Source organism: Chrysemys picta, chromosome 7 (genome assembly GCF_011386835.1).
Source record: "Chrysemys picta bellii isolate R12L10 chromosome 7, ASM1138683v2, whole genome shotgun sequence".
NCBI lineage: Eukaryota > Metazoa > Chordata > Testudines > Emydidae > Chrysemys > Chrysemys picta.
This window is the reverse complement of record NC_088797.1, coordinates 91,727,152-91,751,307: the sequence shown is the minus strand read 5'-3', so window position 1 is coordinate 91,751,307 and position 24,156 is coordinate 91,727,152. Positions and strand designations below refer to the sequence as shown.

General features: G+C 44.4%; 2 protein-coding genes across 2 annotated transcripts in view; both read right to left on the bottom strand.

Moving 5' to 3' along the window:
* Positions 1–24,156, bottom strand: part of PCDH15 (protocadherin related 15) — a 1,392,890-nt gene that overhangs the window by 412,653 nt on the left and 956,081 nt on the right. The gene's annotated exons all lie outside the window — the stretch shown is intronic.
* Positions 7,545–9,662, bottom strand: LOC135972759 (uncharacterized). The gene is made up of 2 exons (XM_065552025.1): positions 8,759–9,662; positions 7,545–8,163 (listed from the first exon to the last, which is right to left on the bottom strand). Exons 1-2 carry the CDS (start codon positions 9,297–9,299, stop codon positions 7,661–7,663), a joined length of 1,044 nt encoding a protein of 347 aa, XP_065408097.1. The 5' UTR covers positions 9,300–9,662; the 3' UTR covers positions 7,545–7,660.

Here is a 24,156-nt window from a genome sequence, read left to right as displayed (position 1 = left end):
CAATTATTTATCAGCTGGCAGACCTTCATATTCCTTGCCCTTGGGCAAAAAAGGAACTCCAGAAGGGCTGTGACTCAGAAGGGTGCCTCTGAGTCACAAGCCTTTCTGTACTTCCTCTTTGGGTGGGACGACTATATATAGCCCCTTACATACAAATGAAAGTATATTCCCAACAATCTAACCTTATGAGATAATTAATAACCTAAGCAATCATAATGTGATCTATCATTAGAGATAGTTGGACAATCAAGACAAAAAAATTGAAAAATTAAGATGTTCAAACTCTCTCTCTCTCATATTATCTATATAGATATATACAAATATATATTAGTGGTTCTCAACCCATGGGCCAATCAGCACGCAGCTGTGGTCCATGTGACATCCTCAGGGCCATACAGCTAGCATATACATTGTGTGGATACGGCCCACATAGCACAGAGAGCTGCATATGTGGCCTACAATGGTAAATATGTTGAGCACCACTGATATATATAAAGGGACTATTATGACAAACACTTTATTTGTCACATAATATTAACATTTACGAGTACTTAAGTGGACCACATTATAAAGCTTCATAGGTGCCTTACATAAATTTTCTGTGTATAACAAGGCCACATGGTTAAAAATTATGAGGTTAAAATTAATAACTTTACTTTTATAGCAAAAAATTTTCAAGCATGTTCTGTATATTAGTTGTTATGGAAGACTAAGCAAATCAAAAGTGATAATAGAAATACATAAAATAAAATAAAGCCAAAGTGTGTATCTGTTACTCAATGCTAGCTGTACTGGAGGAGCAGGATTTATAACAGCACTTCGATAATGAAGTCAATGCCCAAAGTCAATGCCCAAGTGTTTACTTACATTAGTATTATAGCCTGTCTAGGTGGGTTAGGGTTCCTAGCACCTAGGAAACACTCTATAATTGCAAGGTTGGTAGCCTTGTGTTAACCAACCCTTACTATATGTGCCTGAAAAATATATATTATCTTGCTTTTGAGCTTCCTTGGCTTTCTTTAAAAAAAAAAAAAAAAAAAAAAGGGAGAGAGAGAGAGAGAGAGAGAAATCAGTTATTCTGAAAATATAGCCTGGACCAGGAATTTATTTATTTTTTAAAGTCATTAAAGCTCCCTGCAACTTTAAGAACTGTAGAAACAATCCCAAAATCTGTAATATGCACTGAGAACATATTTAGTTGTCCCAGAGGCTGTTATGAACATTATCTACTGCACATATGATAAGAAGGGCTAAATACTGAGTGATTAAACATATTCTGCAAGAAATTTACTAAAATTGCTGGAATTGGAAAGGCTGGAATACCTCCCAAAGTGTCTTCTATGACAAAGATAAGGACATCATTATTCTTACCAAAAGAAGCAAGGAGATACATTTGCATCTGTATCAGTGGAACAGACAAAGGAAAAGCAGGAGTTATTTCTAATTCTGGAATGCAGATGATATTAAATAGATTATCTGTTTACTGCCTACAATAAAAAATAGATCATTTGCCATATTGTGTGTAGGCTTCTTTTTCCATAGTCTTCAAATCGAGGTGTACAATGGAGGTGATAATCACAAAATGACCATTGGTACTCCCAATTCCATAACCGCACAATCATGTTGGAATCCTACACAGACAACTGTGACTGAATAAAGGTGTCTCTGCAGTTCATTCTCCCAGCTACCAGGGGTCACTGCCTCTCCTACTTTTCTCACATCTCCTTCTGCTGGCTTCCAGCCAACAGGAAATAAACTGCTGTTTCATGCACCATGGGACTACCCACTTATAAATAGTCGTCCTTTTATCTCAACAGAAGCAAATGCTCAAGAATCTACAGCAGTTATCTGTAACAGCAGGTACCGTTTAGAGCATTGTTTTTGAAATATAAAGCTCTAACATCCTGGGACCTGCCAATTTGAGAGATCACCTCTATCTCCATAGGCTGCTCCTTGAGCTGAAATCAGTAGAGATGCTAGATTTTGAACACACTCAGTGTATGCTGGCAGGTTGCCCTGGTTTTGGAATTGATACCACTTCATGATCCAAACTGGACTGAAACTCTTCACTGTCAGGTATGCTGCAGTCCATCTAGCATGAGGAAGTATTTGAGACAGGTTGAGGTGAGTGTGGTTTGGCGTTGTTGTGGGAGCTATTCTAGCATTAATTTCTGTGTATCTGTGGATGGGAGAGGTGCTGCTTTGCTTTAGCTTTTTTAGCATTATGAAGTGATTTTAAATAAATAAGTTTGATACAAGTGAACATCATGTTGAGATGTTTGATAGTCCAGGTAGCAAAAGGGTAGAATCCTGAATATATAAGATTCTCATTAATTCTCAAGAGCAATAAAATAGTAGCATATCACACCTATTCTATTGTTGTGCTAAAATACACCAAGGGAATCTGAATCATACTTATTTACAACAGAAACTGACAACCCAAATTAGACTACTGGTTCATTTAGGCTGCTTGGTGCCTCAGTCAATGGCTAGTTCCAACAGTGGAAGGTTGGGCTGTCAAACAATTTTAAAAAAATACTTGTGATTAATCACCGTTTTAATCACACTGTTAAACAATATTTGAATACCACTTATTTAAATATTTTGGGGGTTTACTATATTTTCAAATATAGGGTCAGGGCTGGGGGCTCCAGCCCCTCTCGGAGTGTGGCACGAGGCTTCCGCCCCCACTCGGGGCATGGGGCTCAGAGGTTAGGGGCTCCAGCCCCTCCACTGTCCAGGAAGTTGCAAGTGGCAGCTGCTGCAGCCCCCCTCCACCTCCAGAGCTGCGCCAGAGGTTTCAGTTCTCCTACTACCCACGGAGCTGCAATTAATTGACAACCTCAGAGGAAGGACACCATCCCCTTTTTTGATGCTGTCCAATACATGCTTGCATGTTTCATTATCAAGAATGGTGAAAGCCTATCAACTAGACAACATTGCTAGGCTTGTTTTTAGAATCCTCTTTTGGATAACACCTATAATGTGATCCTGATAAATCTTTTTTTACTCACTGACTTCAAGAGAAACCTTGATCAGTGAGTACTAGGGAATTTGATGTTAAAAGGTTTTGCATTTTAAAACACCTGCCAACCAAATCTATAAATCTTGATTATCATGGAGAGAGAAGAGAATATGGGTCTCTTATTGAATTATATTAAATTAATAGTGTGTCTTGGGTTTTTCTCTTAAGATACACTGCCAGAAATTGATTTGGTGCCACTGTTGGATCTAAGGAGCTAAAAATAGGTAATTATCTACTCTTACCAAAGTAGAGTACAGATATGTTATTTTAATAAATTAATTGATATTTCAGGGCTGCATTTTAAATTCTAATATATACTATTTATACAGTCTTCCTGCTTAGGATGGCATATCAATCCACAACAGACCAACAAAAAATACAATGCATTGAATACACAGCATATTTTATAGTTCATCTGATAAATCTGTTGGTCAAAAACCCCCTAAAAATACATTTCTCCTTACAAACACTTATGAAGATATACCTTGCAGGGAGACCACATTAGCAGAAAAATCCACATGAAACTTATGTTGAAAATTGTGAAGATTTGCCATAGCTTTCATAAGGAATACTACAGTACTGAACTGCCATAACCAAATATGCCTTCTTATGGTTATACATATCTTCCACTTATGCATTCTTGAGAGATATGTATGAGGCTAAAAAACAGCTTCTAAATCAGAAGCTAGTTAAGCTGTAGTCACACTGTTCAAACATACATACATCGTCACCCTGACGCTGTACATCTAGCAGACGGTATTGCAAAATTTCTAAGTGGGGTTGAAACCAGAATAAAAAAAAATTGTTCATTATTTTTGGTGCAGGAGAACTACTTATTGCATTGACACAATGTTCTTACAACTGTAAAGTTTACTTTACAAAGTGAATTATAAACTGAAAATGGACCATTTAGAAACCTGATACCTGGCCTTGTATGCCTTTCTAGTTATATGACAAAGATAAATTATGCAGGATGATTAAAAATTTCCACTCTGGAAACATGTTATAAGTTAACAGAGTAGAATATCTAGTGGTAATGTTTGGTTTAGAATTGCTCTGAAAATTTTGAATGTTCAGAGCAAATGAGTTAATGAATCCACTTGGAAGTAATTCTTAGGGTACGTCTACACTATGAAATTAGTTCGAATTTATAGAAGCCGGTTTTATTGAAATCGGTTGTATACAGCCGATTGTGTGTGTCCACACAATAAAATGCTCTAGGTGCTCTAGTCGGCGGACCGTGTCCACAGTACAAGGCTAGCGTCGACTTCCGGAGCATTGCACTATGGGTAGCTATCCCACAGCTATCCCACAGTTCCCGCAGTCTCCGCCGCCCCTTTGAATTCTGGGTTGAGATCCCAATGCCCGGATGATGCAAAACAGTGTCGCGGGCGGTTCTGGGTACATGTCGTCAGGCCCCTCCCTCCCCCGTCACAGCAACGGCAGACAATAGATTCGCGCCTCTTTACCTGGGTTACCTGGGTTACCTGTGCAGACAACATGGAGCCCGCTCAGCTGAGCTCACCGTCACCATATGTCCTCTGGGTGCCGGCAGACGTGGGACTGCATTGCTACACAGCAGCAGCTGCTAACTGCCTTTTGGCGGTAGACGGTGCAGTAGACTGGTAGCCTTCATCGGCGATCTGGGTGCTGGCAGCCGTGGGGCTTGCCTTTTGGCAGTAAATGGTGTATTACGACTGTTAGCCGTCCTATTACAAGTCGGGTCACCGCACGTTAGCAGAGTCTTTCCTGAGCAGCCAATTGTGCAATAGGCCTGAAGACCATCGTCATACACCGGCCCGTATTTGCTGCCAAGCACCCAGAAAGATGCCGAGGGCTATCAGTCACGCTGCACCGTCGTCTTAAGATGTAAAAAATAGATTTGCTCTGTATTCATTTGCTTCCCCCTCCCTCCGTCAAATCAACGGCCTGCTAAACCCAGGGTTTTCAGTTTAATCTTTGGGGGGGGACCATTCTGTGTGACAGTTGTTTGTGTCTCTCCCTGATGCACAGCCACCGTTCTTGATTTTAATTCCCTGTACCTGTACGCCATGTCGTCACTCGGCCCGCCCTCCCTCCTTCCCCTAGTCCGTCAGATACTACGTTTGCGCCACAGCTCAGAGAGCCGAGAAGCGGTTCGCGCCTTTTCTTTGAATTCTGGGTTGAGATCCCAATGCCCGGATGATGCAAAACAGTGTCGCGGGCAGTTCTGGGTACATGTCGTCAGGCCCCTCCCCCCTCGTCACAGCAACGGCAGACAATAGATTCGCGCCTTTTTACCTGGGTTACCTGTGCAGACAACATACCACGGCAAGCATGGAGCCCGCTCAGCTCAGCTGAGCTCACCGTCACCATATGTCCTCTGGGTGCCGGCAGACGTGGGACTGCATTGCTACACAGCAGCAGCTGCTAACTGCCTTTTGGCGGTAGACGGTGTAGCATGAGTGATAGTCGTGGGGCTGGCAGCCGTAGGGCTGCATTGCACCAGCCCCTTGCAGGCGATGGTATATTATGATTGGTACCCATCGTCGTCATACTGGTATGGCTGTCAATCATGGCCACCTGGGCAGACATGCTACTGTTTTGATGATGATGGTTACCAGTCGTAATATACTATTTTCTGCCAATTGCCCAGTATTGTCTGCTAAGCACCCAGAAGAGGCCGAGGGCGATGCTGGGTGCTGGCGGACGTGGGGCTGGCAGACGTGGGGCTGCATTGCTACACAGCAGCAGCCCCTTGCCTTTTTGCAGATGATGGTATTTTATGACTGGTATCCGTCATCATCATACTGGAGAGGCTATCACTCATGCTGCACCGTCGGCTGCCACCTTAAGATGTAAAAAATAGATTTGTTCTGTATTCATTTGCTTCCCCTTCCTCCGTGAAATCAATGGCCTGCTAAGCCCAGGGTTTCCAGTTTAATCTTTGGGGGGACCATTCTGTGTGACAGTTGTTTGTGTTTCTCCCTGTTCCTGTACCTGTATGCCATGTCGTCACTCCCGCCCTCCCTCCTTCTCCTGGTCCATCAGATACTACTTTCGCGCCTTTTTTCTGACCAGGCGCCATAGCTAGCACTGGGATCATGGAGCCCGCTCAGATCACCGCGGCAATTATGAGCACTATGAACACCACGCGCATTGTCCTGGAGTATATGCAGAGCCAGGACATGCCAAGGGGAAACCCGGACCAGGCGAGGAGGCGATTGCAGCGCGGCGACGAGAGTGATGAGGAAATTGACATGGACATAGACCTCTCACAAGGCACAGGCCCCAGCAATGTGGAAATCATGGTGTCACTGGGGCAGGTTGATGCCGTGGAACGCCGATTCTGGGCCCGGGAAACAAGCACAGACTGGTGGGACCGCATCGTGCTGCAGGTATGGGACGATTCCCAGTGGCTGCGAAACTTTCGCATGCGTAAGGGCACTTTCATGGAACTTTGTGACTTGCTTTCCCCTGCCCTGAAATGCCAGGATACCAAGATGAGAGCAGCCCTCACAGTTGAGAAGCGAGTGGCGATAGCCCTGTGGAAGCTTGCAACGCCAGACAGCTACCGGTCAGTCGGGAATCAATTTGGAGTGGGCAAATCTACGGTGGGGGCTGCTGTGATCCAATTTGCCAGGGCAATGAAAGACCTGGTGATAGCAAGGGTAGTGACTCTGGGCAACGTGCAGTCAATAGTGGATGGTTTTGCTGAAATGGGATTCCCAAACTGTGGTGGGGCCATAGACGGAACCCATATCCTTATCTTGTCACCGGAGCACCAAGCCACCTTCTACGTAAACCGCAAGGGGTACTTTTCAATGCTGCTGCAAGCCCTGGTGGATCACAAGGGACGTTTCACCAACATCAACGTGGGATGGCCGGGAAAGGTACATGATGCTCGCGTCTTCAGGAACTCTGCTCTGTTTCGAAAGCTGGAGGAAGGGACTTTCTTCCCGGACCAGAAAGTGACCATTGGGGATGTTGAAATGCCTATCGTGATCCTTGGGGACCCAGCCTACCCCTTAATGCCATGGCTCATGAAGCCGTACACAGGCAGCCTGGACAGGAGTCAGGACCTGTTCAACTACAGGCTGAGCAAGTGCCGAATGGTGGTGGAATGTGCATTTGGATGTTTAAAAGCGCGCTGGCGCAGCTTACTGACTCGCTCAGACCTCAGCGAAAAGAATATCCCCATTGTTATTGCTGCTTGCTGTGCGCTCCACAATATCTGTGAGAGTAAGGGGAAGACCTTTATGGCGGGGTGGGAGGTTGAGGCAACTCGCCTGGCCGCTGATTACGTGCAGCCAGACACCAGGGCGGTTAGAGGAGCACAGCAGGGCGCGGTGCGCATCAGAGAAGCTTTGAAAACGAGTTTTGTGACTGGCCAGGCTACTGTGTGAAACTTCTGTTTGTTTCTCCTTGATGAGCCCTCCAAACCCCCCCCCCCCCGACCCGGTTCACTCTACTTCCCTGTAAACCAACCACCCCACCCCACCCTCCCCTCCCGCTTGCAGAGGCAATAATGTCATTGTTTTTTCACATTCATGCATTCTTTATTAGTTCCTTACAGAGGTAGGGGGATAATTGCCAAGGTAGCCTGGGATGGGTGGGGGAGGAGGGATGGAAAAGGACACACTGCATTTTAAAACTTTAACTCTTATTGAAGGCCAGCCTTCTGATGCTTGGGCGATCATCTGGGGTGGAGTGACTGGGTGGACGGAGGCCCCCCCACCGTGTTCTTGGGCGTCTTGGTGAGGAGGCTATGGAACTTGGGGAGGAGGACTGTTGGTTACACAGGGGCTGTAGCGGCTGTCTCTGCTCCTGCTGCCTTTCCTGCAACTCAACCATACGCTCGAGCATATCAGTTTGATGCTCCAGCAGACGGAACATTGCCTCTTGCCGTCTGTCTGCAAGCTGACGCCACCTATCGTCTTCAGCCCGCCACTTGCTCTGTTCTTCCCGCGATTCAGCCCGCCACCTCTCCTCTCGTTCATATTGGGCTTTTCTCATCTCCGACATTGACTGCCTCCACGCATTCTGCTGTGCTCTATCAGCCTGGGCGGACATCTGCAGCTCCGTGAACATCTCGTCCCTCGTCCTACGTTTTCTCTTTCTAATGTTCACGAGCCTCTGCGAAGGAGAAACATTTGCAGCTGGCGGAGGAGAAGGGAGAGGTGGTTAAAAAAGACACATTTTAGAGAACAATGGGTACACTCTTTCATTACAAGGTCGCATATTTCGGCTTGCAGGCAGCCATCGTAGGCCACAGTGTTTTGGCTTTTTTAACCTTCTTAACATGCGGGAAAGGTTGCAAACAGCAGCGCATTTCCCATATCAAGGATGAATTGGGTTGTCCATTTAAAATGGGGTTTCAATGTAAAAGGAGGGGGCTGCGGTTTCCCGGTTAACATGCGGCACAAACACAAGTAAACCACCCCCCACACACACACACACGATTCTTTGGGATAATCACTTCACCCCTCCCCCCACCGCGTGGTTAACAGCGGGGAACATTTCTGGTCAGAAGAGCAGGAACGGGCGCCTCTGAATGTCCCCTTAATAAAATCACCCCATTTCAACCAGGAGAGCTTTCTGGAGATGTCCCTGGAGGATTTCCGCTCCATCCCCATACACGTTAACAGACTTTTCCAGTAGATGTACTGGCCGCGATTGCCAGGGCAAATTAATCATTAAACACGCTTGCTTTTTTTTTGTAATGTTTACAAATAGTTACAAAGTTACACTCACCAGAGGTCTCCTGTGTGCCCTGAGGGTCTTGGGTGAGTTCGGGGGTTACTGGTTCCAGGTCCAGGGTGACAAACATATCCTGGCTGTTGGGGAAACCGGTTTCTCCGCTTCCTTGCTGCTGTGAGCTACCTACAGTACCTCCATCGTCATCTTCCTCGTTCCCCGAACCGTCTTCCCTGTGTGTTTCTCCAGTGAGAGAGTCATAGCACACGGTTGGGGTAGTGGTGGCTGCACCCCCTAGGATCGCATGCAGCTCCGCGTAGTAGCGGCAAGTTTGCGGCTCTGCCCCGGACCTTCCGTTTGCTTCTCTGGCTTTTTGGTAAGCTTGCCGTAGCTCCTTAATTTTCACGCGGCACTGCTGTGTGTCCCTGTTATGGCCTCGGTCCTTCATGGCCTTGGAGATCTTTTCTAATACTTTTCCATTTCTTTTACTGCTACGGAGTTCAGCTATCACTGCTTCATCTCCCCATATGGCGAGCAGATCTCGTACCTCCCGTTCGGTCCATGCTGGAGCTCTTTTGCGATCCTGGGAGGACTCCATCACGGTTACCTGTGCTGATGAGCTCTGCGGGGTCACCTGTGCTCTCCACGCTGGGCAAACAGGAAATGAAATTCAAACCTTCGTGGGTCTTTTCCTGTCTACCTGGTCAGTGCATCTGAGTTGAGAGTGCTGTCCAGAGCGGTCACAATGAAGCACTGTGGGATAGCTCCCGGAGGCCAATAACATCGAATTCCGTCCACACTACCCCAATTCCGACCCGCAAAGACCGGTTTTATCGCTAATCCCCTCGTCAGAGGTGGTGTAAAGAAACCGGTTTAAAGGACCCTTTAAGTCGAAAGAAAGGGCTTCGTTGTGTGGACGTGTCCAGGCTTAATTCGGTTTAACGCTGCTAAAGTCGACCTAAACCCGTAGTGTAGACCATGCCTCAGAATAGTATAGCAGGAAGTTCAATTTTTATAGCTAAAATAAGGATAATTCCTTTAGTCAAGAAAGCACCATGTTTCCAACAGTTTCTGAACTATGAAATCTGTTGAAAAAATTCCAGAACTGAAGAATAAAAAGATATTAGGACAATACAGCCAGGACACAAACCACCAATCAGTGAATTTCTTTCAACGTGTTAGCAAATTATGGATTGTTCAATCACTTTCATAGTGTTGTAATTCGTTAGATTTCTTTTATACTGTTACAGAAAATGTTATTTATTTATTTTTACATTATTTTTAAGAAATTAGAGTCAGAAGGAGTGAGGAGGGAGAAAATAGTACTTGCTCTTACACCTCTGTGTAGCAGATTTGCACTGGGAAAACCTGAAGAGTCACTGGAATGGTGCTGGCCAGGAGGGCCTAAGCCAGGCCCCTGTTAGCCTTGCTCCAATTAAGGGGAATTAACTGGCGCTGACTGGGTGTGGCCAGCCTAAGGGCTTGACAGGAAACACCTGCAGGCCTTATCAGCAAAGGGGCTATATAAAGCTGGCAGGGAAGAAGCTGGCGGAGCGGAGCCTAGCCTGGCCTGGCCTGGCCTGGAGCTCCTGCTCCCTGCTGGCTGAGGAAGCTAGCTGCCCCTCCCCAGGGTGCTGGGAAGTGATACTGCGAATAAAAGGGCACTGGTGCTTGCACTCTAAGCGGTCTCTGGCTGATTTGTGGCACGAGCAGTGCAAGGCTCCGTTACAGTCACCATTTGTGTGGTCTACTTTTTGCATTTCACTCAGTTTGGACAATAAAAAATGACTAGTCAATTTCACGTTCAAGTTCTCTTGAACAAGCAGAATGCGGCAATGTTTCATGTTTGAGTTGCAGCTACTGCATGGGTACATTAAAAAAAAAAGACTGTTTCTATTATAATTTCTTAACTAGACAAAGCTTAAGTGCAATCATTAATGTACTTTTTTACATCAGGTAAATTTAGGGGCTAAAATCTGATTCTCCCTTTAACAATAACACTTATGAGCCATATATGAACTTATCTGGATACAAATATTGAATATAAGGAGTATATAAACACTACTGTAGCAAGTTATTCTGACATTGTTCCATGCCGCTCTTTCAGATGATCAACTTGACAACCATGTATGTGGCAAATTTTTAATTAAATGCCACTTCTCAACAATTCAGTCAAGAAAATCTTCATAAATATACAGAATATATTTCAACAGAATGTATAAAAGTAAACTAAAGTGAAGCCAGTCCAGAAAGTTAGAATTATACTGAAGAAAGAACATTCAAACAGTTCCACTTTGATATAGGAGACTGCTCATATTTATCCCCAAAATGTTTCACAGGATTCAGAACCATCAACTAATGCCATAGCTAGCCTATGTAAACATATTTGGGGTTTTTTTGTTATCCACATTCATCCTGTGCTCTGCCCTCATCTTTGATTGCTATGCTCACTTTTAGAGTTTTGTTTTAGTTACATTGTAAATTTGGGGGAAGGGATGGTGTCTAAAATATTTGTAGAATGCTTTGCACAATGAGGTCTTTCCATGCTCCCACAATACAAATAAATATTTACTATTATTATTAATATTAATATTAATACAAGGAAAAAAGTGTTCTACTGACAGCATCTTAAACAAGATGTAGGGTACAATCTAACATTTGTGGTGTTTTGGGGAATACTATTGATTTCATAAAAATGTCAAATTTCACACTGAATGTGAAGGGGGATTTTAACATTTTTTATTTGGACACAGAAATGCTCCCAAAAAAGACACGGAAAAAGATACTGAGTCAGTCTGAGAACAAGCTAGTTAAAATGAGATTGGAGTACAAATTACCCCAGACCACTAGTTTATTTTATGAAGTCAGCAGAGATAGTTCCAGCAGTTTCTAAACGTAAAGCCAACACTAACGAAAAATGACAGGTATAGATTTAACTGATACACACTGTGAAACTGAAGTAGAGAAAGCTGCATAAATACTCTGCAGCAAATGGTTTTGATCAAGACTGCTGCTAAAGTCAAAAAGAATCTTCAAGGGTTACATCAAGAGAAGCATCAAAAATTGCTCTCCAAAACAGGATGAAATACAGTCATGTGTACATGGAAAGCCAGTTCCTTCAAAACCTGAACTTCCCAAATCTAGTTCAACAGAACTAATCACAGCCTCTGAGGATTGGCTGGTAATCGTACTGCTGTGCACACCAAGGAAAAGAGGGCTTATGTATTTCTTATTTGCAGCACTGCATGTCTTAAGGCTTAGGCTTTAAATTAAAATAACACTTTTTTTCATTGACTGTGCCACACGATAATGTAGTTTCCAAGAAGAAAGTTATGTGATGTTCAGAAGTAACATGAAAATCAACAGATCAGATGTGAACAGTGACGGAGCTCAGATTTGCTATAGTGCACTTTCACCCAACCTCTTAAAATTGCTTCCTTCATTGATATATCACTAGTAAAACAATGAGGCCAAAGGAAACAAACACGAATTGAGTAACAACATATATCAAAACCGATATTGTGGAGTGGAGATATTCAGAATTGAACAATTTCATTTGTGCCTATATATCAGTGCGAGAGAGAAAAATAATGAAGTGCACTCTGCAGTAAATGTTTAGTTGTTTAAAATAAATCATATTATTGCATTTAGTTTAAATGTTTTCTTAAAATTCTTCAGTTGCTCTTAACTGTCGGTTGCAAGAGTTGTGTGAAAATGCATGAAGCCCACACATAAAATCTATATTTTGATTGTCACTATGCTGCTTTTCTGGAGGTTAGAAGTGAGGATAGCCTTCTTGTAGCTGGCTCTGACTAAATGAGACTGTTTGCTGAATCACTGCTCTGAGACAACACACTTTCTAATACAGCACCATAAACATGTTAAAGTGGGGTTTAGGACATTTTATTGAGCTGAAGCTGTGTTGCAGGTTTTGAGTTGTGTTAAGAGACCATATATGAACATTTATTGCGTGTACACAAATGAGAATTGTAAACTCTGTAGGACATGACAGAACACAAACTGATATGTGTTCTTAACAGATAGTGTTATCAAACAGCACATGTCCTCTATTTAATAAAAGTGATTCACCTTTAAAAGAAATTGATAGCTTTACTAACGAGTATCAAAACAACTTTGCAAAGGACAATAAAGGTGGCTTAATGAATCAGAATGAAGGAGAAAATATAGACTCTTCTTTAGCAATGATGGCCTTCAGGTGCTGTGGCTCCAAAGAAGAATAGAATTACATCAATATTTGATCACAGTGTTTATTAAATTGCTTTTTCTATATCTGACAAGTGTTATAGAAAATGTCTCCAGTACAGCATCTGTGTTGAAAGTCAAATGAAATGGATTATGAAATATGGCTCTTGACTTGGTATGCAGGTATAATCTCATGTACAATTCAGGCAAAAGTGGGAATTCAATTTGAAGGTTCGATTTGTTACGATTTGATGATTGTGATTAAAGAACTATAAACATTTCCTCTCTGTCATTTCATTTTTTTGTGTATAAAGCTGCATAGTGCAATTCCCTTGGCCATTTTCCCACTTGTCAATGTCGGAATCCATATACTTTGGATTTTTTTGATGATGAAATTTAAAATAAAACATAGAATAACGAAGAGAAAAATGTATTCTTGTAAAATTGAAAAATACTCACGAACACTGAGATTCAGTATTGCTAATTCTAAAACAAAACACTCTGTCCATTCCTGTATACAAATTTCATGTGTATAATCATTACAAGCTTTTGCCCTAATTCAAAGCCATTTCCAATAAAATGCCATAGAGCATGGATGTTGCTGATGTGGGATAGTAATTGCTATTCACAATAAAATCTATGAAACATTTAGCTTGACTTTTGTCCTGAAAATGCATGTTAATTGCAGAAGGGGAAAAAATGTTTTCAGTAGCTTAACTACTATGAGGTTATAGCTCATAATTCCTATTATTTTTTTAAAGAGTATAATGGTAGCAGTGGACTTCATTTGATAATATTAAGGTAGAACATCTGATGAGTTTATGGTCATTTGTTCAAAAGGAATGTAATTCCCAGTATCTTTAATGTAATTTTATTCTCTCCAGGATCATCATCAGAAGCAAGCTCCCCACAGATCAGGACACACCAACTCAAATCATCACCAAACCCTGCCAGGACAACAGATGCAAACCCTGCATACATATTTCCACTGCTACAATGATCACCACCACCTACAACACACCTTTCAAGATCCATGGATCCTACACATGCCTATCACAACATGTGGTGTACCTCATCCAGAACACTAAATGCCCCAAAAATGACCTTGTGGGTGAAACCAGAGACTTACTATGCTCTTGAATGAACTCACATAGGAACATGATAAAAGACGAAAACATCACCTTGGGTTTCACAAAGTGATCACTTTGTATCTGACCTATCAGTCCTCATCCTCACAGGAAACCTGCACAACACTTTCTAAAAGATGAACCTTGGATCTTAAATTCATAACTTTGCTGGTCACTAAAATTATGGTATTAATAAAGACACTGGATTTATGGCTTATTACAACAATCTGTTACTACTAACCCTCCACTTTGTCCTATGACTACAGCAGTAGCGTAGCCAGATTCTAACATCAGGGGGAGTGAACATAAAAAAAGGCGCCACCCGACATATCAAATTGCTAATTACATCCACTCCCTCCCACTTCCCGCCCCCTGACTGCCCCCTCAGAACCCCCAACACCCCCCCACTCCTTGTCCCCTGACTGCCCCCTCCTGGGACCCCTTTCCCTAACTGCCCCCCAGAACCCCACCCCCTATCTAAGCCTCCCTGCTCCTTCCTGAGACCCCCCCACCCTACCTGTCCCCTGACTGCCCTGACCCTTATCCACACCTCCGCCCCCAGACAGACCCCCAGGACTCTGCCTATCCAACCGCTCCCTGCCCCCTGACAGGACCCCCAATATACACCGAGACACACCCCATAATCCAAAGGAGGGGGGGCAAAGGACCACGCACAGCTCCTGCCATTGAGGGTACATGGGCAGCTGCTTCTGCCCTAGCACCTGGCTTTAGTGTTTAGCCAGAAGCCTTTGCAAGCAGGGAGAGGGAGACTGCTATCAAAGGAAGCGCATGGTTTTAGAGCAGGGGTCAGCAACCTTTCAGAAGTGGTGTGCCGAGTCTTCATTTATTCACTTTAATTTAAGGTTTCATGTGCCAGTAATACATTTTAACGTTTTTTAGAAGGTCTCTCTCTATAAGTCTATATTATATAACTAAACTATTGTTGTATGTAAAGTAAACAAGGTTTTCAAAATGTTTAAGAAGCTTCATTTAAAATTAAATTAAAATGCTGATCTTACGCCTCCAGCCTCCTCAGTCCGCTGCCAGCCTGGGGTTCTGTTCACCTAGGCTGGCAGCGGGCTGAGTGGGGCCTGCGGCTGGGACCCCAGACCTGGGGGAGGAGGGTGTTCAGGGGTCAGGGCAGAGGGATGGGGGCTGTGGGGGTGCAGGGCAGAAGGCTGGGTGTGTGGGGGGGATTCAGGGGTCAGGGCAGAGGGCTGGGGTGGTGGGCTTGTGGGGATGCTCCCAGCCCCCTGCCCTGAGCAGCTCAAGGCAGGGGGCTGTAAGGGATATGCCCTGTTCCACCCCCTTCCCCAACGCCCCGTCCCTGTCCCTACCTCTTCTCTGCCTCCTCTACGGAACAGCGAGCACGCTGCCACTCATCCCCCTCCCCCTCGCAAGGGCCATCAACTGATCGGCGTAGGGAAGGAGAGGAGGAGGGGCAGGAAAGCACCACGCTTGGGGAAGAAGCGGGGGAGGGGGAGGTTTGGCTGCCACAGGACCAAACTTCTGCCCTCTGCCTCCACAGGGGAGAGCGGTGGGCAGGGGGGCTGAGTGGGGCTGGGGGCCAGGACCGCAGCAGGCAGCAGCGTGCCACTCAAAATCAGCTTGCGTGCAGTGTTTGGCACCCGTGCCGTAGGTTGCCGACCCGTTTTAGAGTCTAGTCCAAACAGACCTAGCAGAGAACACAACAATAGCACTGCCTCTGCCATCCCAGCACAGAACCCATAAACAAGAGAGGCAGAGATGTGCTTAATGCAGTGCATGGGGTGGGGAGGGAGTACAGACAAAGGGATGGCACATGGAGAAAAACCGCAGAGATGGAGAGAAGGAGAAAGTGAGGAAGAAGGAGAAGCCAGGAGGCTGTCTCTCTGGAGGGAAGTCCTGGGGGAGGGGCGTTCGGTTAATGAGACCCTTGCAAACACAAGAGAAAGAGGCTGGGAAGGGATTGTGTCTGGGCAGAGGACACAAGCGGGACTACTCACTCAGTCTCCCCTGTGGGGCCCTATGGGATTGGGTAGCAGGGCCCAGGAAATGAAAATCTCTTAACCACACAGAATTGTTAACTGCTCCCAAATCCTTTTGTGCCATGGCTGCAACCTTAGAAGAGCTTAAGGTGTGAGATGCATGAACTTCCTCGATAAATATCTCTTGTGCGGTGCCTCAAGCAGGTTTGCATTGTACTACCCAGATGAAAAGCGCAGCAAAGAAAGCTTGCAACTTTCCCAGCTCTTTCAGCAGTGTCTAGGGCCTTTAAATCACTCAGGATGCATCTTCCAAATAAAATGCATTAATAATACAGCTCAGGCAAGCGGGCAGTGTGCCGTGCAGGCTTCCCAGGAAATATGATAGTACTTCACACTGAAGGCTGGCTTTTATATGCTTGTGTTTTGCTGTTGGAAAGAGGCCCAGACTTCCTCCCATCTCGAACCCCCAACCTATCTAACCCCCCTTGCTCCCTGACTGTCCCAGCCCCTCTCCAGACACCCACCCCCAGAAAGTCCCCCCCCCAAACCATCCAACCCTCCCCCCGCTCCCTGACTGCCCCCCGGGACTCCCCTTACCACCATGCAGCTCGAGCTGCTGGCTGCCCCTGGAGCCAAAGTTAAACATGCTGCCAGCACACAGCCCACCCCTGCCCCAGCAGCGTGCTGAGGCAGCGGGGACAGGGGAGGGGGTATGGCTGCTGGAGGCCCAATGGGAGCAGCTCAATCAGGCCCAGGTGGCCAATCAGCAGTGCTGCACTCTGCATGGGGGAAAGGGGAGGGGGCGGCGGGGGGGAAATCCCGGACCTTTTTACCTTGTTACAAATTCCTACTAAGGCATCACTTTTGGAGACTGTGCTCAGTGGGGGAGCGGCCGCTCCTCCTGCTCCCCCCCAGCTACGCTCCTGGACTACAGGGGTGTTAACAGACCACTTCAGGTTGAATGGTCCCTTGTAACATGTGCTAACTGCTTATGTTAAACTGTTTCATCTTGTGTTTGGCTGTGACACTCTGAACCGCTTTGTCTACACTACCAAGTTTTGTCGCCAAAAACTGCTCTTTGGCGACAAAACAATGAGAGCGTACACACTGCAATGACTTTTGTAGGGAAAAACGCCCGGTTTCGGCGACAAAAATCTTCCACCCTTACAAGAGACTTTTTTTCTTTTCCCCTCCCTTTATTGTCGACAAAGAACCAATGTAGACATTGCTGTTTGTTTTGTCAATAGAACTGGCTTCCGCCAGTATCCCACACTGCCTGTCCTGATCGATCTGCTCAGTGTTTTGATCTCTGCTGCCCTGTAGGCATGTGTCCCTCCCCTTTCAAATCTGTGGGAAGTATCTGACAACTGAGTGTGCTGCTCTGTTTGGGGAACAAAGAGCAAATCACTGGAATGCTCCTGTTCTGTCCTGCACTAGGAACACAGCTGCAGGCAGACTGCTGTCGCAGGGAGGGGGAGAGGAGAACCTGCTATGCTGCTTTTACATTCCTGAGCAGAGAGAGCTCACAGCTGAGGAGAATGTGGGAGAACTTGGAAGGAATCCTCCCAAGATGTGCAGCGATCAGCTCCACCTTCCCACAACACTGCACTGTGGGATATATACCCACAGTGCATTGCACATGCTGTCAATGATGGGTGCCCACAATGTGGACATGATCTGTCAATAGAGGAAGCAACTGTGAACATCCTTTGGCGATTTTTGTTTTGTCGACTTCTGGGTGTTGACAAAACTTGGAAAGTGTAGACACCTTTCCCAGATCTGTGTGTCTCAAAAGCTTGTCTCTCTCACTAACAGAAGTTGGTCCAATAAAAGATATTACCTCATCTACCTTGTCTCTCTTGCATACAGTTAAAACATTATTTAACTCACTTGAAGAATAGAAGATAGTGGCCCAGATTCCGCACTGAGGTCTCATGCAACCCCATCAACTTTAAGAAACGTGAATGTACAACTTCATGGGCTAGGAACATGATTGTCATTTAATAGCTATATTATAGGGTAGGCTAGTAGCGTCATTTATTAATACTAAGATCATATTTTCAGTTGCTTATAATTTTGCAAACTTTAACCATTTGATCTTAAATTTTATATATTGAGTGTCTGCATCAGGCTGAATTATTACTTTTTTGTTTGTTTGTTTGTTTTAGCCAAAATGATTTAATTGTTCCTGAAAAACGAAGCTAGGAGGAAAAGCTACACTGTTTTGCCAAAAAAAAAAAAAGTTTGGCGATCTTTTTTTTGAATAGTGCTTGCACCCCCATATGTTGCCCTATATGTTGGAGCACGGACTTGAAATTTGGAAGCTAAGTGGCCTTTGTGTCAGGGATGTGCTTTTTGCCATCCAGGTAAAAGTCTGTCCAAATCTGTCCAAGTTATAAGCCTTTGAAAAATCAGTTCACACATGCTTAGTAGGGATTTTAGCAACTAAATGTCTGAAGAGTCCATCCTCATTGAGCATGCATGAGCCTCTCAGAGCTCCTAATGCTGCCCACACAGTGAATGAGCTTGCTCTCTCCAGTTCAGGGCTACAGGGCAAAGTTGAACTTTCCACATAATTGCTGGTCCCAACTTCTCTGGGCCAATCTGAGACCAGACACTGGAAGTGAGAACAGAGAGTCTCTCTCTTGTGCTCTCAGTGACCCCCCTGCTGGAACCTAAGTGTGTGGAAGAGGAAGCCATCTAATTTGAGTGCCGAAGAGGCAGAAGCTGGACTGGGCTGAGGGAGAGAAGTAGACTGAGACAAGGAATCTGGGACTGAGAGTTGGAAGGCAGGGAGGGGAATCGGGAACTGGTTGAACAAGGAGACTGGGATTGGGAGCCAATGAGGGAAACAGGATGGATTAGGAGCAAGACGGCTAGTGGGGCATTAAGTAGATAAATACATAAGAACGGCCATACTGGATCAGACCAAAGGACCATCTAGCCCAGTATCCTGTCGTGGCAAACAGAGGCTAGGGACACCATCCCTGCCCATCCTGGCTGATAGCCAAAGAGCTGGGAGGGAGGGGGGTAAGACTGGAACTATCTGATCAAGTAGACTGGGATTAGCAACCAGTGTGTTTGTAGAGGGGAACAGGCACGGAGGCAGGGGAGGCAGATCTGACAAGAAAGCTGCGATATGGGGAGAGAAGTGGGCCTGAATGGACAAAGAAACAGGGTCAGGAAGAGGGGAGATTGGAGCAAGGAGCTAGGGAAGGAATTTGGTGTGGCGGGAGACAGATTGCACAAGGAGCTCAGCAAGGGAGACTAGAATTGGGAGCCAGTGGGAGCGGGGGGCGAGGAAGCACGGGGTAGATGAGATGGCAGGAGTGAGGAAATGGGCCTGGCTGGGTAAGGTGACTGGAACCAGGGTGTGGAGAGAAGGCATGGCTAGTACTTGGCAGAGGAGGAGATTTGTAGTAGCTGGGCAAAGAGAGACAGCCTGGGAGGAGAAGCCTGAGGAGTAGATACTGGGTCTGGCCAGGCAAGGAGAATGGGACTGACACAAGGATCCACAGAAGAGAACAAACAGAACTGGGGCAGGTTTGAAGGGATGGGAAAGAAGAGGTCAAGCTTAAGGGACTGAATGGGCAGAAGAGTCTGTACCCTCTACAGCACAGTCCTAGAGCCTGAAATGGAACCCAGTTGTCCCAAATCTATCCATTCTCTTGCTGTCAGAAAATATCTGTGAAACCAACTTGTAAGGTGTGTATCTCTTCCCCTTCTACTGGTGGGCCATATAGCAGTAGTAGGTTGTCATCCTGTATTAATTACTATGTTATCTCAAGTGGCAGAGGTCTGTGGGGAGAATTTAAAGGTCCCTACCCTACAGATGAGCCATGTGGGTGTCAATATGATATCACCAGATGGAATTTCTGTTTTTCATTTTTCTTTTTTTAAATACTTCGGAAATTACATTCAAAAACATGTTAAATGAACATTATTCAGGTTGCAAAGCGGAACATTCAAAAATTTCATTACATACTATTTTTCCACAGTACCCCTGCCTCATTCAGTGCACAAGCTGGACATGTTCTGGGGATGAATTAGGGTTGTGTCAAGGAGGCTATTGTCTGTAGGACCCCTGCCTCATTTGTTGAGGAAGTTGTATTGTGTGTAATCAGTGACACATGGGATTGTAGGAAAAGAAGCACAGGCTTGTGGGTAAGGCTCTTGCTTCAGCCACAGAGTTCTTATGTAATGTTGGGCAAATCACTTAAACCAAACTTTTCACATGTGGTCACTAATTGTGTTTTCCTTATTTTAGGGGTGTGTGATTTCAGACTCTGAGGGTATGTCTATACTTGTAATTACACACATATGGGTGGTCCGTGCCAGCTGACTCGAGCTCATGGGGCTCAGGCTAAGGGGCTTTTTAATTGCAGTGTACATGTTCAGGCTTGGGCTGGAGCCCAGGATCTAGGACCCTGTGAAGTGGGAAGGTCCCAAAGCTCAGGCTGCAGCCTGAGCCCAAACATCTACCCCACAGTTAAACAGCCACTTAGCCTGAGCCCTATTAGCCCAAGTCAGTTGGCATGGGCCAATCACAGGTGACTAATTGCAGTGGAGACATACCCTTAGTCTGATTTGCAGAAGGGATGAGTGCTCACAGCTGCAACTGAATTAAATAAGAGTTGTGCTTTGAAGATAGGAAGTGCTATATAATGCTAAGTATTCTGAAAAGTCAGGTCCAAGGTGTTTCAAATCAGACACCCAAAATTAGGGCAGTTTTTTTTTTTTTAACCTTAACCACTCTGTGACTCAGCTCAGGATAATACCACACTCTTACATTCCTTGGGTGTTCTGAAAATTAGTTAATGTTTGTGAAGCACTTGGATATTATAGCAATGAGTGTGGATTTACAAAGTCGAATTACTGTTCTTAGTGTGGATACACACGTTCAACTTTCTAATATCGGTTCCACTAATTCGATTTAAGTAAAATCGAACTACTCTCATAGTGTAGACATACCCTGAATGTGTGACTTTGCAATGTTAATAATGTTCTTTTAATGTAGGTGGTTTTTGTTTTGTTTTGTATGATATTTGAGATATACAGAAATAATTCATGTCCATCAGTAACACTAAGGGATTAACTAAAATATCAAACAACAAAGTGAAAAGGGATTGAAGTGCATTATCAACAATGCAGAACAGCACAATGGAAATAATAAACAGGTGATTGTCAGGAGTTAACCCCCAAACATCAGATATCTGTTAAACTTTAATAATTACCAATAAATATAGGGCCAATTTACACTAGTCACTTCAGGTTACCTGGTTGCCATGTTAAAGCAATGTGTAAGGAATACAAACATGAATTTGACCCATTGTCTTTATCACCCACTGTAATTCCCCATTCCTTTCTCTACCGCTGTCTCTCCAATGTTCCTGTATTTCATGTGTGCACTTTCAATTATTCCTGCCTACATGAATCATTTATAATTTGTTGTAACGTATAGATGCCTACCCATTTATCTAATCTGTTAACATTTTACTGCAGTTAAATCTTCTTTCCAAAGAAATTGAGATTTCTTGCAGTTTGGTATATGATCAGCTAGTTCAATTAATATGCTTAGCACAACCATCTCCTCCAAGACAATAAAAATACTTGATCATTTTGGATAAACACACACCAGTCAGAAACAACATTATTCTACCCTTGATAATGAAACATCAATCGTTCCATTATTATTTTAGCCAGTCATGTATCTATTTTATTGTAATTATATCTAGTCTACATTTCTATTGTTACTGTTTCACATGATATTCTCATAAGTAAATAAGAGCCTACTTAAGTCAAGCTATAATATGTCTACTTCTAGGTTTTTTTATTCATTCATCTTGTTATCCTGTCAAAGAAAGAATTTCAGACATGATTTGTTTTTGTCCAGCTCTAATTACAAACTACTTATCATCATATCATATTTTCCTCAATGTACACATATAGAAATGACTGCTTTGTTAAATTGCTTTAGCAATTTCAGGTTAACCATAATAGGGAAAATTATACCTTTGACCAGCAGTATTAAAGACTCTTTGTACTTAATTTTCAAATGACCTCAACAAAATGGCCCAAAATGTGCAGCCACATCCATATGCAGAACTACAAGAGAACATATGAAAATGAATGATTTAACACACAGTGGCTTCACCTGAAAATTTTATAAGAACATTTGTGTTGACATGTTATGTTTCTATATATGGCAGAGTGGATCTCTATGTCTTGAACTGTTCAATAATATTTATTTCTTGCAGTGCTATGAAATTCTGTCCTAATAGTATGCTACTTCTATCAAATCTGTGTACTTTTCCAGTACAAAGTCCATCTACATTTGTATGATATTTGTCTCTTCAAATGGAATGGGAAGAACTTTAATAGTAATTGACATGGAGAGCCCCATTAAACAAGACAAGAACAAAGAACAATTTCAGGCAAGAACTCTATGTAAGTTTGTTCTATGAGGCATAGATATATAGGTCTAAAATGCTTTATTCCAGCAGGTGCCCAGGGCACAATGTGATTATCACACTTGATTCCAGATAGCTCTGTTCTTATTTCCATGATAAAAGAGACCTCCATCTAGTAGTACAGCAAACCAACAGCACCATTTATGGTGCATTTTCTAGTTTTACAGAATCAGCATTTATAGCCCTAAAGGTGGGGAGGGGAATGTCTGCAAATGCATGGACAGTTACGTATGGATGCATGCATTCCGCCGAATGTTGGCAAAGCCTGAATTGGATGGATTAGTATTCGATTAATTGAACAACGGATATAACATTCTGAGCTCTCCATACTGTGACAACAACATGAAGGCTAGAAGGTATCCTTTCGCAACCCATAACAAACAGACAGTTTCTGGTCTAATAGGATAGCCTGGCAATTGAAATTATAATTATCTCTATGAGAAGTGGCACTATGACAAAGATGAGAAATGTTTCTGAAGTAAAATTGACTGATAAGGCATCACTGTGAAACTATTTTGTCTAAATGTCATTTAAAAATCTTTAAACGGTTCTAAATGACATTTAAGGATCAAATAAATGAATACATTCATTTCCACTTCTCCATCTCTCAAACACACCACTTTTTATTTGTCTGTTTTATGAAACAGAAAATAGAAGCACATAATGTGCGATTAGCCTTTATGTCACGGTATATATCCAAGAAACCAATCAAAACACACAAGCAATCAATTGTACCTTCCAGGCACTGCTCTGTATTGGGGATTGTGAAGAGGTAGCACGACCTCAGGGATTATCGCTCCTGGAAGTGTGTGTGTGTGTGTGTGTTGGGGGGGAGGGGGAGGGCAGGCAGCACTCAGCCAGTACCGTGCATGTGCTCTGTGTGTCTGAGTAGTTCCATTGCTTGAGTAAAGGGGGAACAGGGATATGGCTCACCTCACCTCTTGGGGTGTCTTGCATCCTGAGTGTACAATGAGGGATCACAGCTCTTATAGCATTCTGATTGTGCTTGGCCCTTGTGCAGTGGTCGAAGGGAGAGGGAGGCTCACTGCGCCCTCTTTCCAAATCTCTGGTACAAAATGGCTCTAAGCATTCTTGCTGGGTTGGTGGTGGAGATGAAGGGGTTCTCCCAGTGATTTATCTTTCAAACACACATTGAAAAAAATAAAGCTGACAAAAGCCTATGATAGCATGAAACATCAAGACACTTGCAATTAGCAGGGCCGGCTCTGGCTTTTTTGTCGCCCCAGGCAAAAAAGCCTCCCACTGCCCCCGGCCCCCGGCGGGGAGTGCGGCAGGGGAGGGGCAGTGAGTCTGGCCGGGGCCCCGCTCTCCCCGTCCGGCCAGAGCGCCGGGGGGAGGGCGGCGAGCCCGGCCACGGCTCCGCTCTCCCCAACCAGCCGGAGCACCGCCCCCCTCCAGGTGCCGCCCCAAGCACCTGCTTGGTCGGCTGGTGCCTGGAGCTGGCCCTGGCAATTAGGATCAAACGGTATGAAGAGACTACAGGAGAAACTTTAAAATATATACATCTAGAACAAAAAATGCAGGCTACACTTACAGGATGGGGGACTCTATCCTGGAAAACAATGACTCTGAAAAAGATTTGGGGGTCATAGTGGATAATCAGTTGAACATGAATTCCCAGTGTGATGCTCTGCCCAAAAGGGCTAATGCTATCCTTGGATATATAA

Bases quoted from the DNA above. Each gene is read 5' to 3' on its own strand.
- LOC135972759 (XM_065552025.1), bottom strand. From the start codon at position 9,299: ATGGAGTCCTCCCAGGATCGCAAAAGAGCTCCAGCATGGACCGAACGG. The intron at 8,164-8,758 runs GTGAGTGTAACT...CTCCTCCGCCAG, and splicing joins GGGCACACAGGAGACCTCTG to CTGCAAATGTTTCTCCTTCG.